The sequence below is a fragment of the Astatotilapia calliptera genome, chromosome 7 (assembly GCF_900246225.1).
Source record: "Astatotilapia calliptera chromosome 7, fAstCal1.2, whole genome shotgun sequence".
NCBI lineage: Eukaryota > Metazoa > Chordata > Actinopteri > Cichliformes > Cichlidae > Astatotilapia > Astatotilapia calliptera.
The window spans coordinates 44,716,075-44,738,759 of NC_039308.1; the positions used below are offsets into that span (position 1 = coordinate 44,716,075).

General features: G+C 39.3%; 1 protein-coding gene and 1 long non-coding RNA gene across 2 annotated transcripts in view; one reads left to right on the top strand and one right to left on the bottom strand.

Moving 5' to 3' along the window:
• The window catches only part of lrriq1 (leucine-rich repeats and IQ motif containing 1), a 34,555-nt gene extending 12,168 nt beyond the window's left edge, over window positions 1–22,387 (bottom strand). The window contains exons 1-20 of the mRNA XM_026175025.1: window positions 22,308–22,387; window positions 22,079–22,170; window positions 21,176–21,272; window positions 20,987–21,069; window positions 20,774–20,888; window positions 18,973–19,148; window positions 17,367–17,441; window positions 15,377–17,029; window positions 15,070–15,222; window positions 14,803–14,953; window positions 13,793–13,986; window positions 12,912–13,039; window positions 12,547–12,620; window positions 11,993–12,086; window positions 8,775–8,954; window positions 4,268–4,657; window positions 3,558–3,741; window positions 1,664–1,789; window positions 1,364–1,453; window positions 40–131 (exon numbers count right to left, since the gene is read on the bottom strand). Of these exons, the coding sequence (XP_026030810.1) occupies window positions 40–131; window positions 1,364–1,453; window positions 1,664–1,789; window positions 3,558–3,741; window positions 4,268–4,657; window positions 8,775–8,954; window positions 11,993–12,086; window positions 12,547–12,620; window positions 12,912–13,039; window positions 13,793–13,986; window positions 14,803–14,953; window positions 15,070–15,222; window positions 15,377–17,029; window positions 17,367–17,441; window positions 18,973–19,148; window positions 20,774–20,888; window positions 20,987–21,069; window positions 21,176–21,272; window positions 22,079–22,156 (4,133 nt within the window). The 5' untranslated portion in view covers window positions 22,157–22,170; window positions 22,308–22,387. The remainder of the gene's footprint in view (window positions 1–39; window positions 132–1,363; window positions 1,454–1,663; window positions 1,790–3,557; window positions 3,742–4,267; window positions 4,658–8,774; window positions 8,955–11,992; window positions 12,087–12,546; window positions 12,621–12,911; window positions 13,040–13,792; window positions 13,987–14,802; window positions 14,954–15,069; window positions 15,223–15,376; window positions 17,030–17,366; window positions 17,442–18,972; window positions 19,149–20,773; window positions 20,889–20,986; window positions 21,070–21,175; window positions 21,273–22,078; window positions 22,171–22,307) is intronic.
• On the top strand, window positions 20,112–20,987 carry LOC113026348 (uncharacterized). Its single transcript, XR_003272906.1, has 2 exons — window positions 20,112–20,420; window positions 20,502–20,987. It is a non-coding gene; the product is annotated as an uncharacterized LOC113026348 (long non-coding RNA).
• Window positions 22,388–22,685: the final 298 nt, after the last annotated feature.

Genomic DNA, 22,685 nt, shown 5'->3' on the forward strand with positions numbered 1-22,685 from the left:
AACAGCTTTTTCAAATGCTGTGGCTGTGGGTTGTTGTACCTGTTAGAACCGTCCACATGTTCCCCAGCCATCCAGGCGTGCTTTGGTAGGGGGAGTATGTCCTGGGAGGGATCAAGACAGGGCCCAGGAGGCTGAAATACATATATCAATTAATGACAGGCCTAAGTTACTTTTCTTTTTTTTTTGTTACCTTGAAATGTTACCAAAACACACTTGTTGTAGTTTTCCTAATGAATTACCAGAATACACATAAAACATCTGGGATACCAGTGTGTGTTTTTATTTCTGTTATTCTGCATCACAGACATTAAATCGGAGCGGCTTTGCTTTTTCAGTTTCTAAATGTTTCATTATTATACTGTTCATCAAACTCAAAGCTGGTTGGAGATAAAACCACGCTGAACAAAGGCAGGATTTTAGCTTTAGACTGTGACACTTGGAGTTTATGCAAAATTGATTTGGTTGCAGTTTTTTTAAAAATTTAATGTGTTTTTCAGGCTGGAAAAACTAATGTAGCTTTCTCCTGTATTTATGAACTTGAGCACACTCAAAAATCCTAGGAAAAAAATAGACATAGATTACTAGTGGAAAACTTCAACTGACATCTGTGTACTTAAAGGACCTGTAACAAAGGTAAAATTGTGCATGCTTTCATTATAGTTACAAAAATCTGAGCAGTCTGTTGTGGCATACTAATTAATTTTTCATGGAATAACACTACAGTTATCTGTAACTCTTGGGGGAAGTGATTACATTCTACACTATTATATCCAGTGACACTTAACTCAGGGGCCTATTTTTGTTGTAGGTATGTGGCTGACCGAGTGAACGGTTCACAATCATGGAATTCTCATATTTAAGTCAAAGTAACAGCTTAATTACTCTCCAGATTCTATTTTCTCTTGGTTAAAGTGCTAAATTGTTCATCCCCTGCCTTTGATCTGTGCCTCAGTGTCAACATATTGAGGCTGACCACGCTAGCAGCTGCACCACATCAGCTTGCTTAAACTGGCTACCATGATGTACAGCGCTGAGCACGCTCCAAAGAAAAGATCCAACAAGAGGTAAATGAAGAAAAAAAACAGGACGACAGTCCAGCCAGCATGAAAAATGACATCTGCTGGTGCTGTGCAACTTTTAGCCCTCCAGGAAATAATCCTGTTTTTCCAAGTGAATAAATTTAGAGATCAATAAGGGAGGGTGAGACAATTCCTGGAGGGGAGGTAGACAAGCAAGAAAATAACTCCAACACTGACATAACACAAGATGGTTAATCCCAAAATTCACAATTTGCATAGCAGGTTTCAAAGTATTAGAGAATATCATGTCAGGACTACCAGGTTTTAAGAATATCAAACTTTACCTTCGTAGATAATTGCTGCTCTGACACAAGTTGGTGTCTGGTAGACGAGTCCTGAGAAAGCATCAGTGTGCAGTGTTCCTCCAAAGCTGCCTTTATGAAAATGAAAAATACTTGAATTTCTGGACGGCAATGACAAACAAACCACAAATAAAGTGTCTTTGGAGTGAAGTATACAGTACTATATTTATGTGTTACATTTATGTGTTAGCCTCTGTGCAGGTTTTTTGGTCTGATGGGGTGCGAGATGGGGAACAACTGCCGAATCGTGAAAGTGAAGAACATACAGGCTTGTGCAGATACCTCATCAAAGACAAATTCATCTATGTCCACCTCCTCAAAGGTGTCATCCTCTCCAACACTGGGGCATGTCACAGCAGCAAGAGCAGATGTGAGCCTCCTCCTCAGAGAGTAGCCCCTCCAGAATGCCTGGAGGTACCCAGAAAAAGAAATGGTAGTTGCTCAATGAATCATGGAGCAAACGTAAATATTGCATGTTATCCCATTAGGAAGATAAAACATGTTAACCCCTCTTTTAATTGCTGAGTGTTCTGCTGTCTGAACTCTGTGTGACTCCAGGCTGCTCTGAGACAAATAGAGCTCCAGTGCGCCTCTAAATCCTGCAATTCCCAATGGGCAGAGGGGGGGGGGCACACTTCACTTCAAGTTGAGCCGCACAGGAATTTTAGAACTCTTACTACCGCACGTCTTTGGAATCTGATTAATCACTCTATACCCCCCTGACATGCACAAAACACACACTTACACTTACACAGTGCTGTAGTGCACGGTACACGGCAACTCCCAGCCTCTACCTAGCCCTCAAGGAGTCATCAAACACTTTGTGTGTTGAAAAGGGATTTGAGAGGGGTGATGAGTAGCATGTTTTTCAGAAGAGCAGCTTACACCTCTGTGCAGAGGATTAGCCGAATAAGCCTCAAGAACGTATGAGGCCTGAAGTTCAGTTTTTAAGGATGAAAATTGGCATTTTCAGATATCCATAAAGAGGAAGTGACTTCAGGCACACTTTCTACATGCAGAAGTAAGATCCTTAATTACACAATAAAAGGTTAATGTGAGCAGTTTCTTCTCAACGCATAATCTTAAGCTATGACAAACTCTGATGGGGTTTTTTCCTACTCTTTTTTATCAAATTTTTATAAACTCACTAATTAATGAACCCAAAATAGAACAAATCAACTATTTGCTATCTGTGATATTCAGCAGTTTCTGCTATCCTCTAGGAGCAACAGCCGATCTTTCAGGGATTTTAGTGTAGCCAGGCTACGTTCAAAGCAAATGCAAAGCATCAAGCAATGCATCTGGGCTACACACATAAATCTCAGGCCACAAGAAGGAACCTAAAAGCTTTTGCTACCAAAAATCCTCTGCCTTTGAATTCTGCAACTGCGAAATGAAAATAGACGTCATAGCCACAGTGGCCCAGTGGATAGATGGATATAAATCTCAACAACAATACCCTCAAGGTGCTTAATACTGTAAGCTAAAAATCCTAAAATAATAAAGAGAAAATTGCGAACAATAAGACAACTGCCTATGAGCAAGCATTTGGCGACAGTGGGAAAAAAAACTTTAACAGGAAGAAACCTCCAGCAGAACCAAGCGCATGGAGGGGCAGCCATCTGCTGTCACAAGTTGTGGGTGTGGGGAGGAACACAGGACAAAGGACGCAGAGAGAGACAGAGTTTAACAATAACTAATGATTAAATGCAGAGAGGTGTGTAAACACATAGTGAGTGAAAAAAGGTGAATGAAAAAGAAAGTGCACCTTGGGAAGCCCCCAGCAGCCTAGGCCTATTGCAGCATAAAAATGGAGGATTTAGTACTACAACATTTCCAATTCAAAAAAGAAAGATTTAAGCCTAATTTTCAAAGTAGCGAGGGTGTCTATCTCCTACTTCCAAATGGTAGCTGGTTCCACAGAAGGCGGGCCTGGACGCTGAAGGCTCTGCCTCCTGTTTTACTTTAAAACATCCTAGGTAAGCAAGCCAGCAGTCTCAGAGCAAAGTGCTCTGTTGGGGTGATATGGTGCTATGAGGTCTATTACAAGTAAACAGTTTGACTGACTGAATTCATATGAACTCGCCTGGATAACCGTTCTAAGTTGTTACCCAGAAATCTTCAGAGGGAAATTGTTCTAGGACGCTACAAATGCTACAAGCTACAAATGTTTTACCTGGATGACAGTTGCCGCACAGTGTTTGCCAGCAGTGCTCCTATTAATATAGAAAAGTCTTGACTCTGGCTTTCCTCCATCTCCTCCTCTTTCTCCTCCTTTCTCTGTGATGGGGGGAGCATTAATGTTCCCACATATCTGCTTGTATTTCCTCCAACATTGCTGAATCACAACTGCTGCTGTGCTGCTCAAAAAAGAACACACACACACACAGGCATTTAAATACACACAAAGTGAGGGATATATTGCACATGATATCATAGCACCTTCATCTTTCAAAACATGAATTTATATGTGAGCAGACATCTGGAGAGCAGTACTCTGGAGAGTTTAAGCCTGTCTAAAGCCACCCTTCAAATCAAAGATGTATTGTCCTCCCGAAGATAGCACAGTGTTAATGATAAAGCTGCGTGTTAAAATGAATAAAATCTTCAACGTCTTCTGGTGTAAATCAAGTAGAGGAGGCTCCAATGATGACAAATGCTTTGCAGCAGAAACTAATAAAAGGCTGAGCTCTGTTAAAAGAATTACATAAAAACAGAGTGTTTGCTTTAAGTCGGCAGCATCCAGTTGTATACCACGAATGAATTTGGAGGTTTTCATCGCATGCATTTTTATCAGCTGATCTTTCATCGAATACAAAGGTTTTATTAGAGTGAATATACAAACATACACACGAGTGACTCAGATAAAAGCAGAGAGTGAATTACTTTTTGAGGTTTAAGTCTTGATGGCTGGAGACAGATGCTTTTTCATCACTGAAGAAGGTCGCTGGACCCTGTTTTGGGCCAAATGTGTCATAGTGACTCTCTGTAGCTGGAGTCTCATCAAAATTCCAATAGCTGCATCTCATGATGTCTCTATTTGGAAAGACTGGTGGTAATTTGTTATTGGACTCTATATCTCGGCAATCCATAAGCTCTTCACCAATGACACTATCCAGTGTTTTCTCAGGCGCTATTTGACTTGCAGCCCAGTGTTCATCAGACACAGTGGTCTCACCATATTCATGGGCAAATCTCTGGTCCTCAGCCAGCTTCAGAGTCATACTGAAGTGCCGGCAGAAGCTTTGCACATCATTAAAGGGAAATGCAAGTCTGCTGTAAACAAACACATACAAAAATATTTCACGTTACATTATTAACTGGCAATACAGACCAGTTTTGACAACAGGGCAATAGTCCTAATCAATGCAAATACCTGACCTGACCTGACCTACATAACTGATTTTATTTTTGCACATATATTTTTATCGCTGCCCATTTCATTTCTGCATTTCAAGTACACCTTACTCTGCATATATCTTATTTATCATGATTACTGTTCGCCTTTCTTTTAGTACCGATGAAGGAAGGAACCCCAGTTTCATTGTACAACACAAAGTATGACTGTGCAATGGCAATAAAGTGAATGACATTAAAGTTAATCTTAGTCCACATGGTTCCCAATCAAATTTATTTAATAGGTTTACTGTAAGCAGTAATTGTAGCATATTGTTCTGAGCTCAGGAGAAGCAGTTATCCACTTTTAGGGTTGTCTGTGAAGGTTCTCAGTCATCCAGGTCATCGTAGTCAAAGGAGCTTGCAAAGAAAAGCTTCTCATTCGAGAAGCTTCTTCAGAAGCAGAACTGAAGAAGCTTCTCGGATGAGAGGTGAAACGTCTTCAAGTAACTTAAAGAAGTCCAGACGCTTTTCTTTGCAAGCTCCTTTGACCACTTTTAGGGTTGTTTAATGCAAGAATGAGATTCTTTAAATATGTCTTCTCTATGTCCTGTGAGGTGAACTCCGTGGAGAGGATTGCTCTGATACTGTAAAAGCAGATAAGCTATAACTTTGACTTTTATGCAGGTCAGATTTAATTATACTGGTGATAAGAAGAAAATTGTTCTGTTTCCAGAATAGATTCACATACATTCTAATCACAATGAGGATTATACTACTAGTCTATAACCAAAACTCTCAAAGAAAGATTTATTTAACCCTTGTATGGTGTTCGGGTCTGTGAGACCCGTGTTCAGTTTTTTTCAAAAGAAAAATTAAACAATCAATTATTTTTTCACGTGTAAATGTGTTGTGTCTTTCCACTCACTCCACTTGATTATAACTGATTTATTTATAACATTTTATATAAAAGAAAAACGAGAAGCACATTAATTCATAAATGTGATCTAACAAAGGTAAAGGGAAAAAATTAACCATGTTTGCTGTTCATATGTCTTGTAATTGGGATGAAGTAAACATCTGTTGAGTAATTTAACATAAAATTGTTTGATAGTGTAATTTGGAAAGCCAAAACTCTAGCGGGTCCACCAGACCCATGAACACTGGCTGAGTAACAAAAATACGAACACCACACAAGGGTTAAAAACACACAGTGATCGGTGGTGTTAGAAAATTAAATCATTCAAAAAGGATCAAAGCCATTCCATTTTGAGTTAAATATCACATATATATCCATTTTTAGCTCTTATTCTTGGCCAGCCTGTGATAGGTGTGGTCAGTGTGTCCTTATATTTATGTGAGGGTAGGGGTGGTGAGGGGGCGAGAGAGAAAGAGCTGTCTGCCTGCTCTGTGTGTGCCCTAATACCATATAATGTCTCTTTCATTGAGGGGATAAACTGACAACAAAGCTACCTCAATGGAAACTTAATTAATCTATTAGCTATGCTCCGCTCCTTGTCTTAAACCCCGAGGGGCCAGAGACGCTCGGCCAGTCTGGAAGGCCAGTAGCCACAAGTAGTGCAACTCCTTCTCTACAAAGACCTCGCTCTTCACTCTCAGTGGGATAAGAAAGAGAAGAGTCAGAAGGTCTTAAAGGATTGTGACACCAGTGACCCTCCCTCCCTCTACCTGCTGGTTCACTCCAGGGTCACCATAACACGGGTAAAAGAAAGCTTCAGTATACAATGTTCATGACAGGAAAATGAAAAGTTATTCACTGATTAATACTCGCCTGTGAACATATCCAACCATGTATGTAGATGCTAAAAGCTCTCAGTGGTTATTTGTCTTCTGACTTGCAATACAGGAAATTTAGAGATATTTGGTGTTGCTTTATCACATGGGTGTCCCCAGGAGGCCACTCAACAAAAAACTGAGGTCGAGAGCTGTAAGAAATTCCTGAGCCAGCAGCAAACCCTATACTAGTTATATTATAGAGGCGTTTACTGTCCTTTTGAAAATTCAATTTGTGTCTGTCGCAACTGTCAGACAACTATGAACAGAACATAGAAGACCTCACAGCTCCAGAAATGATATGTATACTTAACACAACAAAAGTCTTGTGTAACTGTTTCACTTCTGTGTTCACTTTTTCTACATTGTGGGTGAAAAATGTGGTTTGGTGATAACAATAAAATTGATAAAAACAGAGAGAAAATCCCAACAATCAGACGACCCCTAAGAGCAAGCACTAGGCAACAGTGGGGATGAAAACCTCCGGCAGGGCCAACTATCTCACATGACTGGCTGGGGTGAGTGGTGGGAGAAAGGATAAAAGATATAATGCTAAAATGTTGATGAAAACAAACACAAAAAAACATATAGGTTGCTGTAGTTGCTTCTGCTGTTCACACTACCCTTTGCAAGATGCTCAGGGCACATTTAGCTAATGCTAAAATGAGGCTTCAGCAATCTGAAATGGACTAATACTGGTGTATTCTTCAAAGCTTTGGCTTTTTGCCTTAGCAGTTTTTCTTTACCATACTGTGTGATGGTACCACAAACAGAAGGCACAATGAGTGGAAAGTACTCATTTCATTTGTTTAACTCAGACTGCTCACACACTAGCTTTAGCAAAACTCTATAACCCATCTTTTTCCACATAACATAGAAACATAATTTTTGATTCACTTCTTTTACATTACAACCACATAAGGAGCAATTCAAACCTAAAAAATACTGAGTGCCATAGAACGCAGTGGAAAAAGTGGGGAGATTGCGGTAGTAGATGGGTTTATTGGTCTTTTTCCCACCACATCCACAAAATGTTTTGATTTAATGGCATACAGGACTGGATTGTAAGGCATGCTCATTTATGGGTGAAACAGAGGCACTTTGGTAGAATCCCTACACCTTGTAAAAGAGAGTAATAGCCCTAATACGCCACAGTACCTCACCTTACAGTCACCAGTTGACTGGCGTGTGGCACTCTTCTCAACTCCCCTAAAAACTCAGTCTGACACAAGGTCAGGCCAGGGGTTAAATGGCTGTGTTGGCTCTTGCAAAGCCCCCAAAATGGCTCATTGTCCAGAGGCCAGAAGGGTAGAGGGCACTCAGTGAGGGGCGAAGCAAGGGGAGGGCCACGCTAACCTCCCCCAAGCCATAGGAGTCCTCGATGTGACCCATACAAGAAGCCGCCACCGCGTTTCATCTTTTGTACTGTGTAATTTGAAAAGGTCAGGAAGATAAGCAGAAAGTTGACCACTGTTTTAAGTGCTGGTGGTCCTCCTTGTATAGGAGTGTCAATATGTGCAGAGGCCAGTGACATTGAAGGACTTGTGAAAATAGATGGACGTTGTCTTTAGGCTCACTACGCCCTATGTATCAGACATAACAAGAGGATAGCTAACATTCCTCGCTGCTTGATGGCGGTATCTCTGACAGGTTCAGCAGCACATGACAAAAAAAGTGTAATATGACCTCTGGTGCATTGGTTTTGGGTTATTTTTGTTGTTTTGCCCTGTTCTTTATTATTCCCTTTTACTATTTGATTCTTCTTTTCTTTTCAACCTGTTCTCGGTTTGACCTCATGCCTTCATCCTATCTCTTTATATCTTAAGTACTCTCAGTCAAACATAACTTGATTTTTATGCATACAGTAGAAGAGACGAGAATTCTGCAGTACAGTATTCGTTTTCTATTACCATAACCAATTTTTTTTTTATTATTTGAAGCTGAACATTTCGCACCTCTTCCCCATGATCTGCTTTCAAGCTTCTTCAGAAATCTGCAGCTTACCTGCAATATTTTAGTTTACAAATACAGATCATATAAGATGAGTGTGAGTATGAAATCTGACAATATGGAAATTGTGTAAACTGAGTTCACAATAAGCACTTGTATCTGCAGATTGTTTTCTCTTCCACAATGTGGATAACTTTAGAAAGTGTAACTTCTGGGGTCAAACACACATCCAACCACTGGCAAAACCTGCAGCTATCCACACTAAACACATAGCACACTGCAAGCACATCCACACAGGCAGCCTGTCTCTTACCTGTGCTCCCTGCTGTGATGCTGCTGTAAATTCTGAGTCTGCTGAAGCTGAGCCTGGCAGAAAGTTAGGAAGCAGTCTGAGGCCGAGCTGACCTGCTGAACAGCTGGAGGCAAGAAAAAGGAATCTGTCTCCTGGCTATCAATGACTCTAAGGCCAGGCACTGATTTCTGTAGTGTGGATCTGAAAAGGAAAGTAAAATCAGCAAAACCTGAGCTGTGCAGAAGTGATTTTACTAATATTTTTAAATGCATCATTTATACCATTTTAACTGCAACTGGTATTATGTATATCTGTATTTTTGTATGAACTCATTACCTCTGCATTAAAGGCAAACAGCTTGGTGATTTTTTAAAGTTTATAATAAACAACACTATTAACAGGTAACAAAGACAATGAGGGCAACTTGAATGGAACTCAGGTTGAGGTTGCACAGAGGTGTCAGGGCTATGAAACAGGACACTTATTTTACTCAACAGATTTTGTAGATCACAAAATAGTTTTGCCAAATAGACGTAGTTTAATTTGAGTTCTATGTTTGTTTCCAGTTATTTACTTACTAATACGACTCATAACTGTCAAATTACAATCACTGCCTGACTAAGAAAATAATATTCACAGCCAACAGAAAGCTTCTCTAAAGCTGGCAGAACCATTCTCTGTTTAGACCGTAGTGTTTTGAGGAAACCGTTTAACTTTCCTCTCACAGTATATGTTGTTTTGTACACAGTACATTTTGTTCTCTGAACTAATTAAAGGACCATATGTACAGTGATTTAGTCATCCCCTGGTATTATTGGTTGTCTGAGTCTACAATCTGAACCTGTTTGAACTCATTACTATCAATCTAGTGCCATTTTCTAAAAGTGTAGTTACACAGCCACTTTGGATAGAAATCCTTTCCAAAGTGCATATGTTAGGTAGTGTGAGCATTCAGCTGGAGGAGCGCCCTGAATGGCTGTGATACAGGGGGAGAGGTAACCACTGCCCGAGGCTAAGGATGTGCAAGCAGAGGAATCTCAAATATCTGCCAGAGAAACAGACTAAGAGCATCTACTAGTGGAGCACTGGCCAAATGTGGTCTCTGTGCAGTGGGAAAATGTGGAGCTGGAAACTCTACAGGGCACTAGGGAACAGCAACAATAAAATTTGCAAAAATAAAAGCCTTTGGGCTGCGAAGTCAGTTTTTAAAACATTAAGAACTGGGTTTTCTAAAACCGATTCCCAGAGTACTGTATGCTCTTAAATCTGTCCCACGACTTCACCAGAGAGAACAAAACATGTGTTGAGGTCATTTACTGCTTCAGATGCATTCATAAATGGTTTATATGAAAATGTCTTTCTTTATAATGTGAAGTACTTTACATGTACTTATATATTCAAAATAGGTTTTCCTTACCAGAGTGAGAGAGAGAGAGAGATAGATAGATAGATAGATAGATAGATAGATAGATAGATAGATAGATAGATAGATAGATAGATAGATAGATAGATAGATAGATAGATAGATAGATAGATAGATAGATAGATAGATAGATAGATAGATAGATGAAGAAGAAGAATGAAGCTCCAAACCCAAATTAGACAAAATTGGATAAATAGCAGCAACTTATTACCTTTTTAATATAAGGACTTCATTATTCACAGCTATATCTACAGTACACTGAAGATACTCAAACTTCAACTTGAGTCTTACTAAACTGTTATAAATTTTATCCTCCTTTTCTTTTAAAACACTTTTTTGGATCCTTCATCCTGATTCTCCAGTTCCTATAAGCATAACTCCGTATTTCATTTAGTGAAGACTTCCTCCAAAACATAGGCTCTTTAAGCGGCTCTGATTAATCAGGGCCAGTATTTTCTTCATCTATTTCTCCTGGATCAGGGGTACCTACAGGGATTGTAATTCTTAGCGCTTGCCTTTTGGAGCTTTTATTTAGCCAGTGTTATCACTGGCTGAGGATGAAAGGGCAAGGGCATGAGTGTGGAAATATTGAGGGTTAATTCTACTGTTGGCACTGGGGGTTAAGTAAAGTTCAGTGAAAAATTAAGGTAATGTTTCAGTTATGGCTTAAGGAAGAAAGTGTTCACAAGTAACTCATAGTTTTACACCTATTCCAGCAAAGAATCCTCTAAAAACTCAATCTAAAGATAAAAAAAAATAGATTTTATGTTCATATTGTCAGCACAATAAAAATCATTAAAAAAATATGGTACAATGTACCATTTTAAAATGAATATAAATTTTTAAAGGCTCTTTTTCCTGTATTTTTTTAATCACACGTTAAATTTTGCCATTTACCATTTATGGAAACCAACATTGGCAGTGGTACTGGCAAAAATTTAACAGAACATTTGTTTTGTTTTGTTTTTTTATTGATGTTTTTATTGAACCTGCTGGGCAGTAACTCCAACATATGAACAATGATAAAAATCTGACTATTAAATAAGCAAAAAGTTTCCAAAACTAGTATAGTTTTTCATATTTTGGTTATTTTGCTGGGTGTAACTGACTCTGAGGAGCCAAATAACTTTGCAAACCTGTAACAGCTGACATCACCGCTCATGACATCCCAGTAGAACCTCAAAGAATATAAGTGCTCATTGCATATTTTTCATATAAACTCATTGCAACTGCCTTAACACTGGTAAAATATTTAAGCAATGTAAGTGAATGAGCAAATTGACAATGAAAAGATAATTGATTTTTCTGCTGTATCAATATTTTGGAAATTATGACCACTTAGTGTGGCATACACACATACAGATGTTGGTAACCTAATAGGCAATGCAGATCAGAGCGGTAATCCTGGAAGTGGACAGGGAGACCAGTGTTCAGCTGGAATGTTTAGACTACCTGAGCCCACAGACTAAATTTTGGATAGGCAAATACTGACTTTTCAGTGGTATTTTCCTTTGATCACCCATCATATCAAGTTATATTTAAGAGCAAAAGAGGCAGAAACTGGAACTTCTATCCAAATAATTTCCAAAAAGAACAGAAATTTCTAATTACTATATCTTGATTTGAAACTGTGGAGCAGGTGAGGAAAATGTCTCAACGAGAGGCAGCCAGAAAATTCAAGATTCCTGAAACTAGCGCAATGCACTATCACTGCATGATGGGTCGTGAAAGCAGATACATACAGATAACAACATATTTAGTTCTAAAAAAACAGTATATCATGTCATTTTCTTACTCTGTCCAGTGCTTACCCTACCTCCAGCCACTCTCCTGCTGAAGAGGATTCCCTGTGAGGTGGATTTCACGCAGGAACTGACATCCCTCAAGATTTTCACACACATTCTGCAGGTCTGAAAGAGAGCATGACACGTTTTTCAATATATTCTTCAGTTTCAATATAACTCCAACTTACAAACTATATCAACCTACATGAAATAAGCAGAGGTGTGTAGTGAACTTATATCAAAGTTACAAAGTTACAAAATTTTACACAAGGCACCGAAATAAGATCAACAAAATATAAAAGCAATAGTTCAAGTACGGTGAGCTGAAAGAAGAAGAAAAACCACAGGTTTTAAACTGGCTTAGGTGGTAAAACAGGTTGACCACTAATCACAGGATTAGCAGCTCTATACTCAGGCTGTCCTGAGCAAAACAATGAAGGCCAAGCTGCTCCTAACAGAGCAGGCGATGCTCTATTAGGAGTAGCGCTTGCATAACAGTGAACAAGAGACGTTTGCTGAACCACTAAGGTAAAACAGCGCTAAACAAGCACAGCCCATTCACCATTTTATAAAGAAAACATGTTACCTGACAGGCAGTTGTATCTAAGATCCAGATTTTCAAGGGACACAAAATTAGACATGGAGGGCAGCTGAGTAATTCTAGGAAAATAAGAGACAAATTACATTAGAAGCTAGACCACATCTCAATGCATCGCTCATGTCACCGTTAAACACAGAAGCATTTTGAATTTATGCGACTGTGTGGCTTTGACTCGTCGTGGTTTTACAGAACCTACTGATTGCAATTTTTTATATCAAGTTACATTTTCAAAAGAAAGAAAAGCCAGAAAAAATTGTGGCACGTGTGTTATTTTCTACTTTGAATATATATCACATAACAAAACTTAGGCGAAGACAGATGGCAAGTAGTATTGGATGAATACTGGATACCCGTTTTGAGCTGCAGAGAGGTGCTGCATTAGAGGAAGCCAGCAGGCAGCGAGGCCGTGAAGGGAGGAGACGCTGTTGTCATCCAGATATAGCTCTCTGAGGAGGACCTGGTTGTTCAGACTCGGGGGCTGATGAAGCAACAGGACAAAGTCGTCAGTTAACACCCATCACACTGTGAGGTTAGACTAACTTCACACCGCTGCTCCTGCTGTAGCAACGAAACGACCTCATCCATCAATGTCAGTTGTTTTAGCCCTGCTATGCCTACTGCTATGAGTGCCTGCCACAAGCGAAGCTCGTCAGGTTCATTTTCACACTGCTTGTGAAGCACTGTGATAAAACTTTCAGGCTTGGCAAACACAAGCATAGTTAATCTGTGACTGAAAGATTACTGAGGATAGAGTGGGCCATTATCACATGTGTGCAATAATATACATTTTTAACAGCACATCTGCTGGACTGGAGAAAATTTGAAATTTGGCCAGGTAAAATTTATTTTCACAGCTGAGAAATGCGAATTAGCAAACAACAGCATGTGTTTGACTGAGGTACTTCTTGGATTAGATCTGATGGATCAGCTTCCTTTTTTTTTAAATTGAAATTAAGCACCTTATTTATATTTGTCATACTTGCCTGGTTTTAATTTTATTTTTTGAAGGTTTGACAATCATTTATCACTAAACGTAACTTCTGGAATAAGGGGAACTGTTTCTCAATTAAAAGGGCACGTAGTAGATAAAAGCAAAAGGATTTTAGGCTTAATTCAAGCCCATCACCTGTCTCAAACACCCACACCACTTTCTCTGCAGCTCTCGCAAAATTGCAACAGTGAACAGTGATATTAGATTTAGTGCTTCCAGTCATCTGCCGTGAGTTTTTACCTCAGTAAGGCCGTTTCCTCTTAGATCCAGTGTGTGAAGCAGAGCACTGTTCTCCAGACCCTCCACGTTGGCCAGGTGGTTGTGAGAGCAATCCAGGTGGAGCAGTGTATATACATCTCTCATCCCTTTGGTGTTGATCAGCTGGTTGTGGTTCACTGACAACCTCTGTAGCCTCCTTACAGACTCCAGACCAGCTAGGAAGCAGACAGAATATATGCAGAAAGCAGAGCATGAGTCTTAAAAGTTGACATGATACAGTCTAAAAAAAAAGTACAGTCTGTACATGGAGTCAAAATTGCAGTTTTCACTGCAGAGTGAATGGTGTGAAGTCCTCAGCAGGAAAGAAGAGAGATGCTGCCCTCTTGTGTTACATTACATTACATAGATTTTTTTGACCAGAAGAGGAAGTTTAGTTAAACCTGGAGGGAAACTTGGAATTCCTGGTGTCCATCTATGATAGTCCTTTAGCATGTGAGGTAATAAGTAAAATGTTGCATGAAAGATTTTAGATACTGTTTGTTTGTTTTTTTCCATTTTCACGTTTATTTCTCAGGTTTGATAAGCTCTGAATGTAGTCCTTTAGAATTTCAAATGAAATATATGTAAGAAATGTATTGTAACTGCAGCATGTCTTTTACCAGGATTCTGATGTTAAGAGCCATAACTTTCATTCATTTTGTTAAACATAAAGAAGTCCAAATGCATTTGACATACTCCATAGACTCTTTTTATTTTGAAGTTTCACACTCATACTACTTTCTGTGTTTACATGGAACACGATGGCATCGTGCCTGTTCTCAGGTTAAGTGAATGCTGCTCTTTTTTGAGGATTTTAGACTTACCAGGTGTTCGGATCAGTCACGCGTTATCTCAAGCTGCTACACACACATTGTTAGCAAATAAGTATTTAAAACACAAACACTTTCAGACATTATACTGACGAAAAAATTAATCCGTTTTTCTTTTTTGGGGCTTTTTTCAATAGCTGTCAGTGTTTCATGAGTTCTCACCAATACGGGTGATGGAGTTATGCGAGAGATCAAGAATATCCAAATTCTCAGCACCATTTAAACCATGGATGGAAGTCAGCTTGTTGTGGGCAAGTTGAAGAACTCGTAAGCTGCTCATGTTTTCACAATCCACAAATGAGATGTCATTTTCCTAAAACAAAACAAAAGCAAAGCTGTTGTGACTGAAATGACTGAAACAACATGAAAAAAAATCACAGTAATGACTAGTTTTTTGTTATTTTTGTTATTTTTTAACTATATAATCACCTGTAGGTCAATGTACCAGAGCTCTTGTAAGTGGTTGATACCTTCCAATGATTTCAGTCCACAGCGTCTGAGGGTGAGCGACTGAAGTTGAGTACACTGGGCAAGGGTAAAAAGGCTACAGCCAGGTAAGTCCTCCAAGGTCACACTGGTAACCTGAAAGAGAGCCAAACATATTTCAGCGCTTCTGGATCTCAAATGAAAATAATGGGTTCTATGTGTGAATATTCTTTCCGAACACAACAAACATTTAAGTACAAAACATTTTCATCAGTGTTCCTGGATCACAACCAAGCACACAGTATGTTACCTCCTGCAGGGATCTCCATCCTGTGGACTGAAGCAGAGTGTGTGGGCACAGAGGGGGCAGACTGCTACCCTCTGCCACCCTCCTTGGCCCTGTCCTACTCCGGACTGATCCTTTCTGCTTCCTCCTGTTCTGGCAGGACAGATTAGACCAAGGGATGCATTCCTTCATCCACAACAGCCTTTTCTGCTCTGTGTGCTCTGGAAGGCCTGCAGGCAAAAAGCAAGAAGAAGTGCCAGGCTTTGCAGGATCTTGCCAGTTACTGGTTTTATACACAGGGATCTGACTGATGTTCTTGTTTAGGTTCTGTTGTTTTGCAGTTTCAGAGCTGACGGGGTCAGCTGTAGATTCACTCTGCAGTGAATTAGCACTTGAGGTCCGCGTGGTGTTGCCTCCTGGGTGTGAGATCCTGCCAGTATTCTGAGATTGCATGCTGCTATTTTCTCTTTCCTTGTCTCGCAGCTCATTCTTACTTATGACTCGCTCTTTCAACTCTTCTTCTACTTTCCTTTCTTCTGCTTGTATGTTTTCCTTCACCTCATTTCCATAATCCTTTGCATCTTCCTTGTTTCCCGTCCCATCCTTCTTTTTTCCTATACTAAGCCCCTCTTGGTGTTTCTGCAACTCTTCTTGCTTCTTTTCTTTATCTTTTTTCCTCTCATGTTCCATTTTTGTGTTCTGGTCTTTATTCTCACAAATCTCTGGCTTGAGTTTTATTACTTCATCTGTGTTTCTGTGTTCTTGTTCTTCATTCTGTTTCATTTCTTCCATTCTCATTGTAATCAGCTCTTCTTTGTTTGTTTTAGTCTTTTCCTCCTTCCTCATCATATCTTGATTTTCCAAACTCTCCTCATCGTTCTTTTTCTTTTCCTCACTTTCCGTGAGTTGCATTTTGTCATCTATTCTTTTATTCTCATCTTTTCCCCTGATGTCTTCATTCAACAGCTTTTTCTTCATCTCGGGCTTTTCTCTTTGCTCTACCTCATTTCTTTCCATTTTATGCTCTGTAGTTTTTCTTACAATTTCCTTTCTTGTCGTCTCTTCCTCACCTCCGTTATCTATTCTCTTTTCTTCCTTAATACTTCTTATTTCTTTATTTTTTGTCTTTTGATCTTCAGTCATCTTCCTTCCAGAAACCTCTGTCACATTGTTTTTGACATCCATTATTCTTGTTTCCTCGTCCTCACTTTTCCTGTTTTTCTTTCTCTCCTTCTGCTTTTGCTTTATCTCCTCCACCTCTTGTATCTCTCTTCTCCTCTCCTCATCCTTGATTTCTTCAATTTTTCTCTCTTCCTCTTTCTTTCTAATCTCTTCTTCTTCCATTTTCTTCTTTACCTCCTCCCTTTCCCACAGCTCCTTTTGCTTCTTTTCTTCTTTATGTCTTAATTTTATCATGTTTTTCTTTTCCTCTTCATCCAATCTTTTCCTCTCTTCCAGTTTCTTCCTTTTCTGTTCTTCTTCACTCTTAATTTTCTCTTCTTCCTCCTTCATTTTCCTTCTGTCTTCCTCTTCCTGCTTCTTTTTCGCTTGCATGTCTTCATTTTTCCTTTTCTCTTCTTCATTTTTCCTTTTCTTCTCTTTGTTTTTCTTTCTCTGCTCTTCCTCAATCATCCTCCTCTCTTGCTCCACTTGTTTTTGTAAGTTACCAATCAGTTCCTAATTAGAGATGATATTTATAGAGTTACAAAAAAACTAGTTGCCTCATTTCTTTAATATATTCTTTGAAATATATTAAGCAAACTACATGGAATTTACAAACATCACAAAAAGTATTCAATCAAAATGGAAAAAAGCATCTATAAGTACTAAATTTAAGGTGTGTTTTTGAGGACCACTGATTTATAAATCCAGTATGTTCAGTAAATTGATTCTACTAAATGCTGCGCTGATAACAAATACCCAAAAATATATCAAATGTCTAAAAATACAATGGTGAGCCTGTGCTCTACGTCACACTGCACACAAATTTGAAAAAAATAAAAAAATTAATTACCTGCTGAAGCAGCATCTCCTGCTCAAGTTTTTCCTGGGCTCTTTTCGCCATCAATTCCAGTTCCTTTTCATGCAGCTGGAACCAGAATAAATAAAACACAACAGGGTTAATTAATACAGCCATTTTTGCTGCATTCTGTATTTTCTCTGTGACAGTTTGCCCTCCGTACCCTTGTCTAGGGGTATGAAACATCTAATCCTGAGGCCACTCCTTAAGAACACAGTAAAACAACAGGTCCCTTGACTTTAGTGATGAATGCTGTACATACCAGCCTGTACCACACCATACCAGCCCATCATATTATCATAATACAAATGTTTGTCCTGAGAATCAGAACAGAACTGAGGGGGAAAAGGCTTTTAAATATGCTGGCCTGGTTTTCTGGAATAATCTACAGAAGGGACAGAAATTGTCAAAAATGGTTACAATGCAGGAGTTTAAGTTCATTTTAAAGGAGCGAGAGAATAACTCAAGCACCAATCTTGCTCCTGCCACAGTTACTGTAGAAGCACAGGACTGCAATCACAATACACTGCACTAATTACCAAAATGCTGCAGTACTCTACAGCTTAAACAATAATAATCTGCAATCTATCCTAATTATTATTTTTTCTGTTCTCAAACTGTTCTCCCATTAGGAGCTCACTCTGCGTGGAGTTCGTTTTTCTCCTCCTCTCACCTCATGTTGTGTATTTTCGTTGTTCTTCTTATCAGTTTCTGACCTGTCTTCCCAATGTGATCTTTGTGTAAACTATGTTTGGTTGGAGGGTTCCTTTGTTACTATGCTCAAATCAGTGTTCCTCCATGTGCCAGTGAAAGCGTGACCACTGCTTTAATGCTGTAAATAGACTGTAGAGTCCAGGCTAGACAAGCTATCTCTTATGTGTTGTGCCATTTCTTAAGCTTGAGGTTGTTTAGTTTACCTACATAATTCATCTCAATCTTCTTGGTCCTTAACTGCGTACACAATATTACTCTGTTTAAGGCAGAGGACACAATCCTCGGGGTGGACAAACTTTTGAGAGTTTTGTTTGGAATTTGAAAGCCACAGAGACACAATGTTATGAAAACATGTGTCACTGTTGTTCCGACACTCCAGACACATAAGGAATCACCAGTGGTCTTCACTTTAGATGACACTTTAGCACTGCTTAGTTGTCTTCCCAGCGTAGTCAAATACCCAGCTGGATAACCACATTTACTCAGGCTCTTCTTGATATGATGATCTTCTGCTTCTCTGCCCACTGTGTCTTTGGGGATGGTGTTCTCAGTGTGTCAGTGTCCTAAAGACACACAATTTTTGCTCCAGTGGACAATTACAGTCAAACCTTTCATATCCTCTGTGGTGAGCTTGATCGGTCTGTGGACTAAGTCTGTGTACTTACTAAGTAAGGTATCAGCCATAAACATAAACAATGGCTCTGTGGTGCACCAGGCTATCAGAGGCCTCTTTTCCACTTCCTCCATATCCAAGTAAGGCTGGGTTATGTAATTACCCTTAAGACCAGCTTATTGTTTATTCGTAGCAATTATGGGATAGCTGCTCTACCACCTGGATCCAAAAGTACTATGTCGAGGAGAGAAAAAAAAGTCAGAAGTAACTTACTTTCTCTGCCTCCATTATCTTCCTCAGCTCCTCCTGGAAGTTAATTTCTCTTTTTTGCCTTTCCTCGTTTTTATGCATCTCCTCATCACAGTGTTTCTCTGGTGCTATGTCATGTTTGCTAAAGTCCCGGGCCAAATATTTCTCAGTCTCCCAACATCGATCTGTTCCAGCTCCATCTAAGACAAATACAAAAATGTAAGGCTTCAATAGTTCAGTAAGCAAGAAAGGAAAGCCATGCATATGTAGTTCAAATCAGGCTCAAAGTAAGACATGCCTTGCCTCTCCATTGATTGTTATGCACTAATAACAAATAACAACCAAATTTCCTGCATAAAGAATGATCCAAATCTAATCTTTTTTCTTAATTTACATCAGTGACGTGGCAGTGATTTTGAGTCCATCTACATTATATATGATTTAACTAAAATATACCTCCAGGAAGCTTGATCACCATTAGCTTTATGCTTTCAGTTGCAAATTTAAAAGTCTATTCACAAGACAGGATTATCTACCTTTTCATGTTACTGAAGTCGTGAGTGACAGCAAATTCTATGAAAGTAGTGACGTCTTGTGGCAAACTATGTTACCTTTTACCTTTATTTCGAGTGTATTATGGCTGTATTATGCAACATCAGAACTTCAGTAACCTCAAAGTTGTTCACTTTTCTGGCCATTTCTAAAGTTTTGGCTGTCTCTCTGATAGTTTTTTTTTTTCTTCACTTTTTTCACTCACTTCCACTAACATCTCTTTTGGCCTGATATTATAAATAATTGAAATTACAGTATAAAGCTATAAAAACAAAAATTAAACACATTGAATTGAATTGACTTGAATTGAATTGACTTGAGATATTATATCTCCTTCATTTAAAATTAAAAAAAATGATCAGGCCTCACATGGCCACTGCTTGTCAATCAATTATCCCATTAAATTTGAACCTGGGGGAAATAAGGGACTGAAGCAAAAAAGAAAGTCTGTGTCAGGATCTGGAGGTTTGACTGGAAAGTTCCACCAGGCACCTGAGTCCCTTGGTCTCCACCCCTGGGCGGAGCCATCATCTCTCCTGCAGTCCTGCACACCTGAGGCTGATTCTGGGTAATCAGGCTGAGGATTTAAGCTCCACTCAGACTCTCCTTTGCTGCCAGTTTGTCAATGACCTCACGTTGGTGTCGGTGCCGGTGCTAAGGTTTTGCCCCATGCTCTTGCCACTTGTTTTGTTGCCTACTTTGGTTTCCTGTGCTACAGTTTTCCTGGACCTTCTTTGCCATTGCCTTCAACCTCAGCTCTCCTTGGATTATCTTCGCATTCTGGAAAAATACAAAGAACCTCACCTGCCTGCCCTCCAGCCACCACTCACCACCTCGGCACTCAGGTCAGCCAGCCTTTTTCAGTACTCACCTGGATTCTCTTCGCCTCTCCCTCAAAGCCAAGCTCACCCTGACTATCAGTAAGCATTGTCAGTCATTACCACCTCCGCTAAATACCCTGCGTCTGGCGCCTTCTTAACCTTGTTCTCCTTTCTTCCCAGATGCACCCGCTCCATCCCCGTCGCAACCTGCCAATTCCCCCTTCACCCCCACTGACCCACGGCCGCATCATTAGTAACACTTTGCCACAAATTCACCTGTTGACTTCATAATAAAACACTGTAAAAACGTTTGAGTCCAGTTTAGCTATTGGCCTGTGTACTTCAAGCACATGCTGGTTGTTTGATCTACAATCAATTGTGGTGATGTACAGAAGCAAAACTACAACAATGGTGTCTTTGTCCCAAACAATACACATGTACATGTTATCTACCTTCATTATTAGGCCACATGGACATATTGTGAGTCAAAGGATTTTGTGTCACTATTCGTGTTTGAAGAAGGGACCCATCAGCCTTTTTTCCCTCATTTTCTGTTTCACCACCCACCTGTATCAGTAAAAAGAAATCATTTTTAAAAATTAGGCCACGTGACATATTTTAGATGTAATAAAACAACCAAGATTAGACCGTTAAGACCAATTTACCTGTTCATTCACTTTCACCATATCTTTGCTGACTTCATTTGATAGCCTCATCATATTATCAGTGGAATCTGATGGTGTGAAGTCTGACATGGAATTCAAAGACAGTGCAGACAAAATCCAGAATGGTGAGGAGATAATCTCAGCTTTATCACCGTACACATTAGTTAAATGCTGTAAGTTATTACTTACCTTCAAGTTCCTCAAGGATAAGTTTCTCACAAACTGCCGCTCTAGTTTTTGATGTTTCAAAGTAGCTTAGAAGAGCTGGTGGGAAATTATCTGAAGCCTGCGGTCAGAAAATAGGTTAATTATTATTTCTGCTTTTGCCACAAAAGGAAAATGTTAATATAAGCAAGCAATATTAACAATATTAGCAAGCATTGTGGGGACAAAAGTGAAGCAATAACTCTTACTGATACTAAATCCATTGTCTATTCTGCTTATGGGTCAATCGGTTTCCTTATTGATTTCTGATTAATTTTAAAGTAGGCCAGCAGACGTTCAGGGAGAATGCAAAAGTAGAAAAACAAAGTAAGGAAAAAAGGGTCTGCACTGTATGTGACCCACACATACAAAAGCTCAAAGGTTTTGGGGTCACTGTGTTGCAATTATCATTTTGTTTTCTAAGCAGCATTCATAAATGGCATTACTACACTTAAAGAGATATTAGTCCAATGAACTGGACAATTTGGTACCATTTATTTTTATTTGGAAGAATTTCTTAAATCCCATCCATACTCACTATATGAAAAAGCAATAGTTGGGATGTATAAGTCATAAGGCAGTAAGTGGATTTACGGAGGGTCAGCTTATGTTGTGCATAATTTATCTTCTATCCATTATCCGTTTAGCTTCGCTGTCCTGTTCAGTGTCACTCTAAGCTCATGTGTGGCTCTCAAACGAATCATCCTGATGCTTTTGTGGTAGAGATATAAATTAAGGTGTCTACCCTGACAAATAGCTGTTAATTTCCAGCTCTCCGGGTGATAGAATGTATGCAGAATTGGACAAAAAATAGTAAATGAAGAGAATATTTTGGAGAATAGCGGAAACATACATGCATGTGCTGTATTTTTAGGCCCACACCCTTACCTCTTCTTCATGACATGAAACATTTTCCTGTTCTTCTTCAGTTTCGTCAGAGGTGAATGGCTCATCCAGCTCCAGCATGACGATTTACTTATCTGTCAGAGCAGTGAAAATGAAGGCATGATTAGACGGTCTGCTAAGTTTCAGTTGCTGAAACCATTTACTGTAACACGTTTATCCAAAGTACTCATATTTACCGTTAAGTTATACGTAATTATTTAAAATGTCCTACCTGGATACAGCACTAGTGCTATACTCGCTTAGAAGCTTAGAAGAACTTGGCTGAAAGATCCTCTTGCGTCTAGACGAAGTTCTGTCTCTATGGAAACAACGCTGTGAACTACGAAGTCTCGAAAGGGACTTACCGAACAAAACGCAAAAGAAAAACTAATTCATATTTTAAATGGAAAAAGGCGGCTTACATTTTGTTTTTAATTTTTTTAGACTGCATTTGTTGTATTGACGTCAGTATTTTTATCTTCATTTTTCATGTAAACACGATTAGAAAAGGAGTCCTTTTCTAATGGTGTTTACATGAAGAATGAAGAGGGCGCTAATTTAGGCATTTTTATGTGTGGCACATACATTGTGTCCTTAAAAAAGGAAGAAG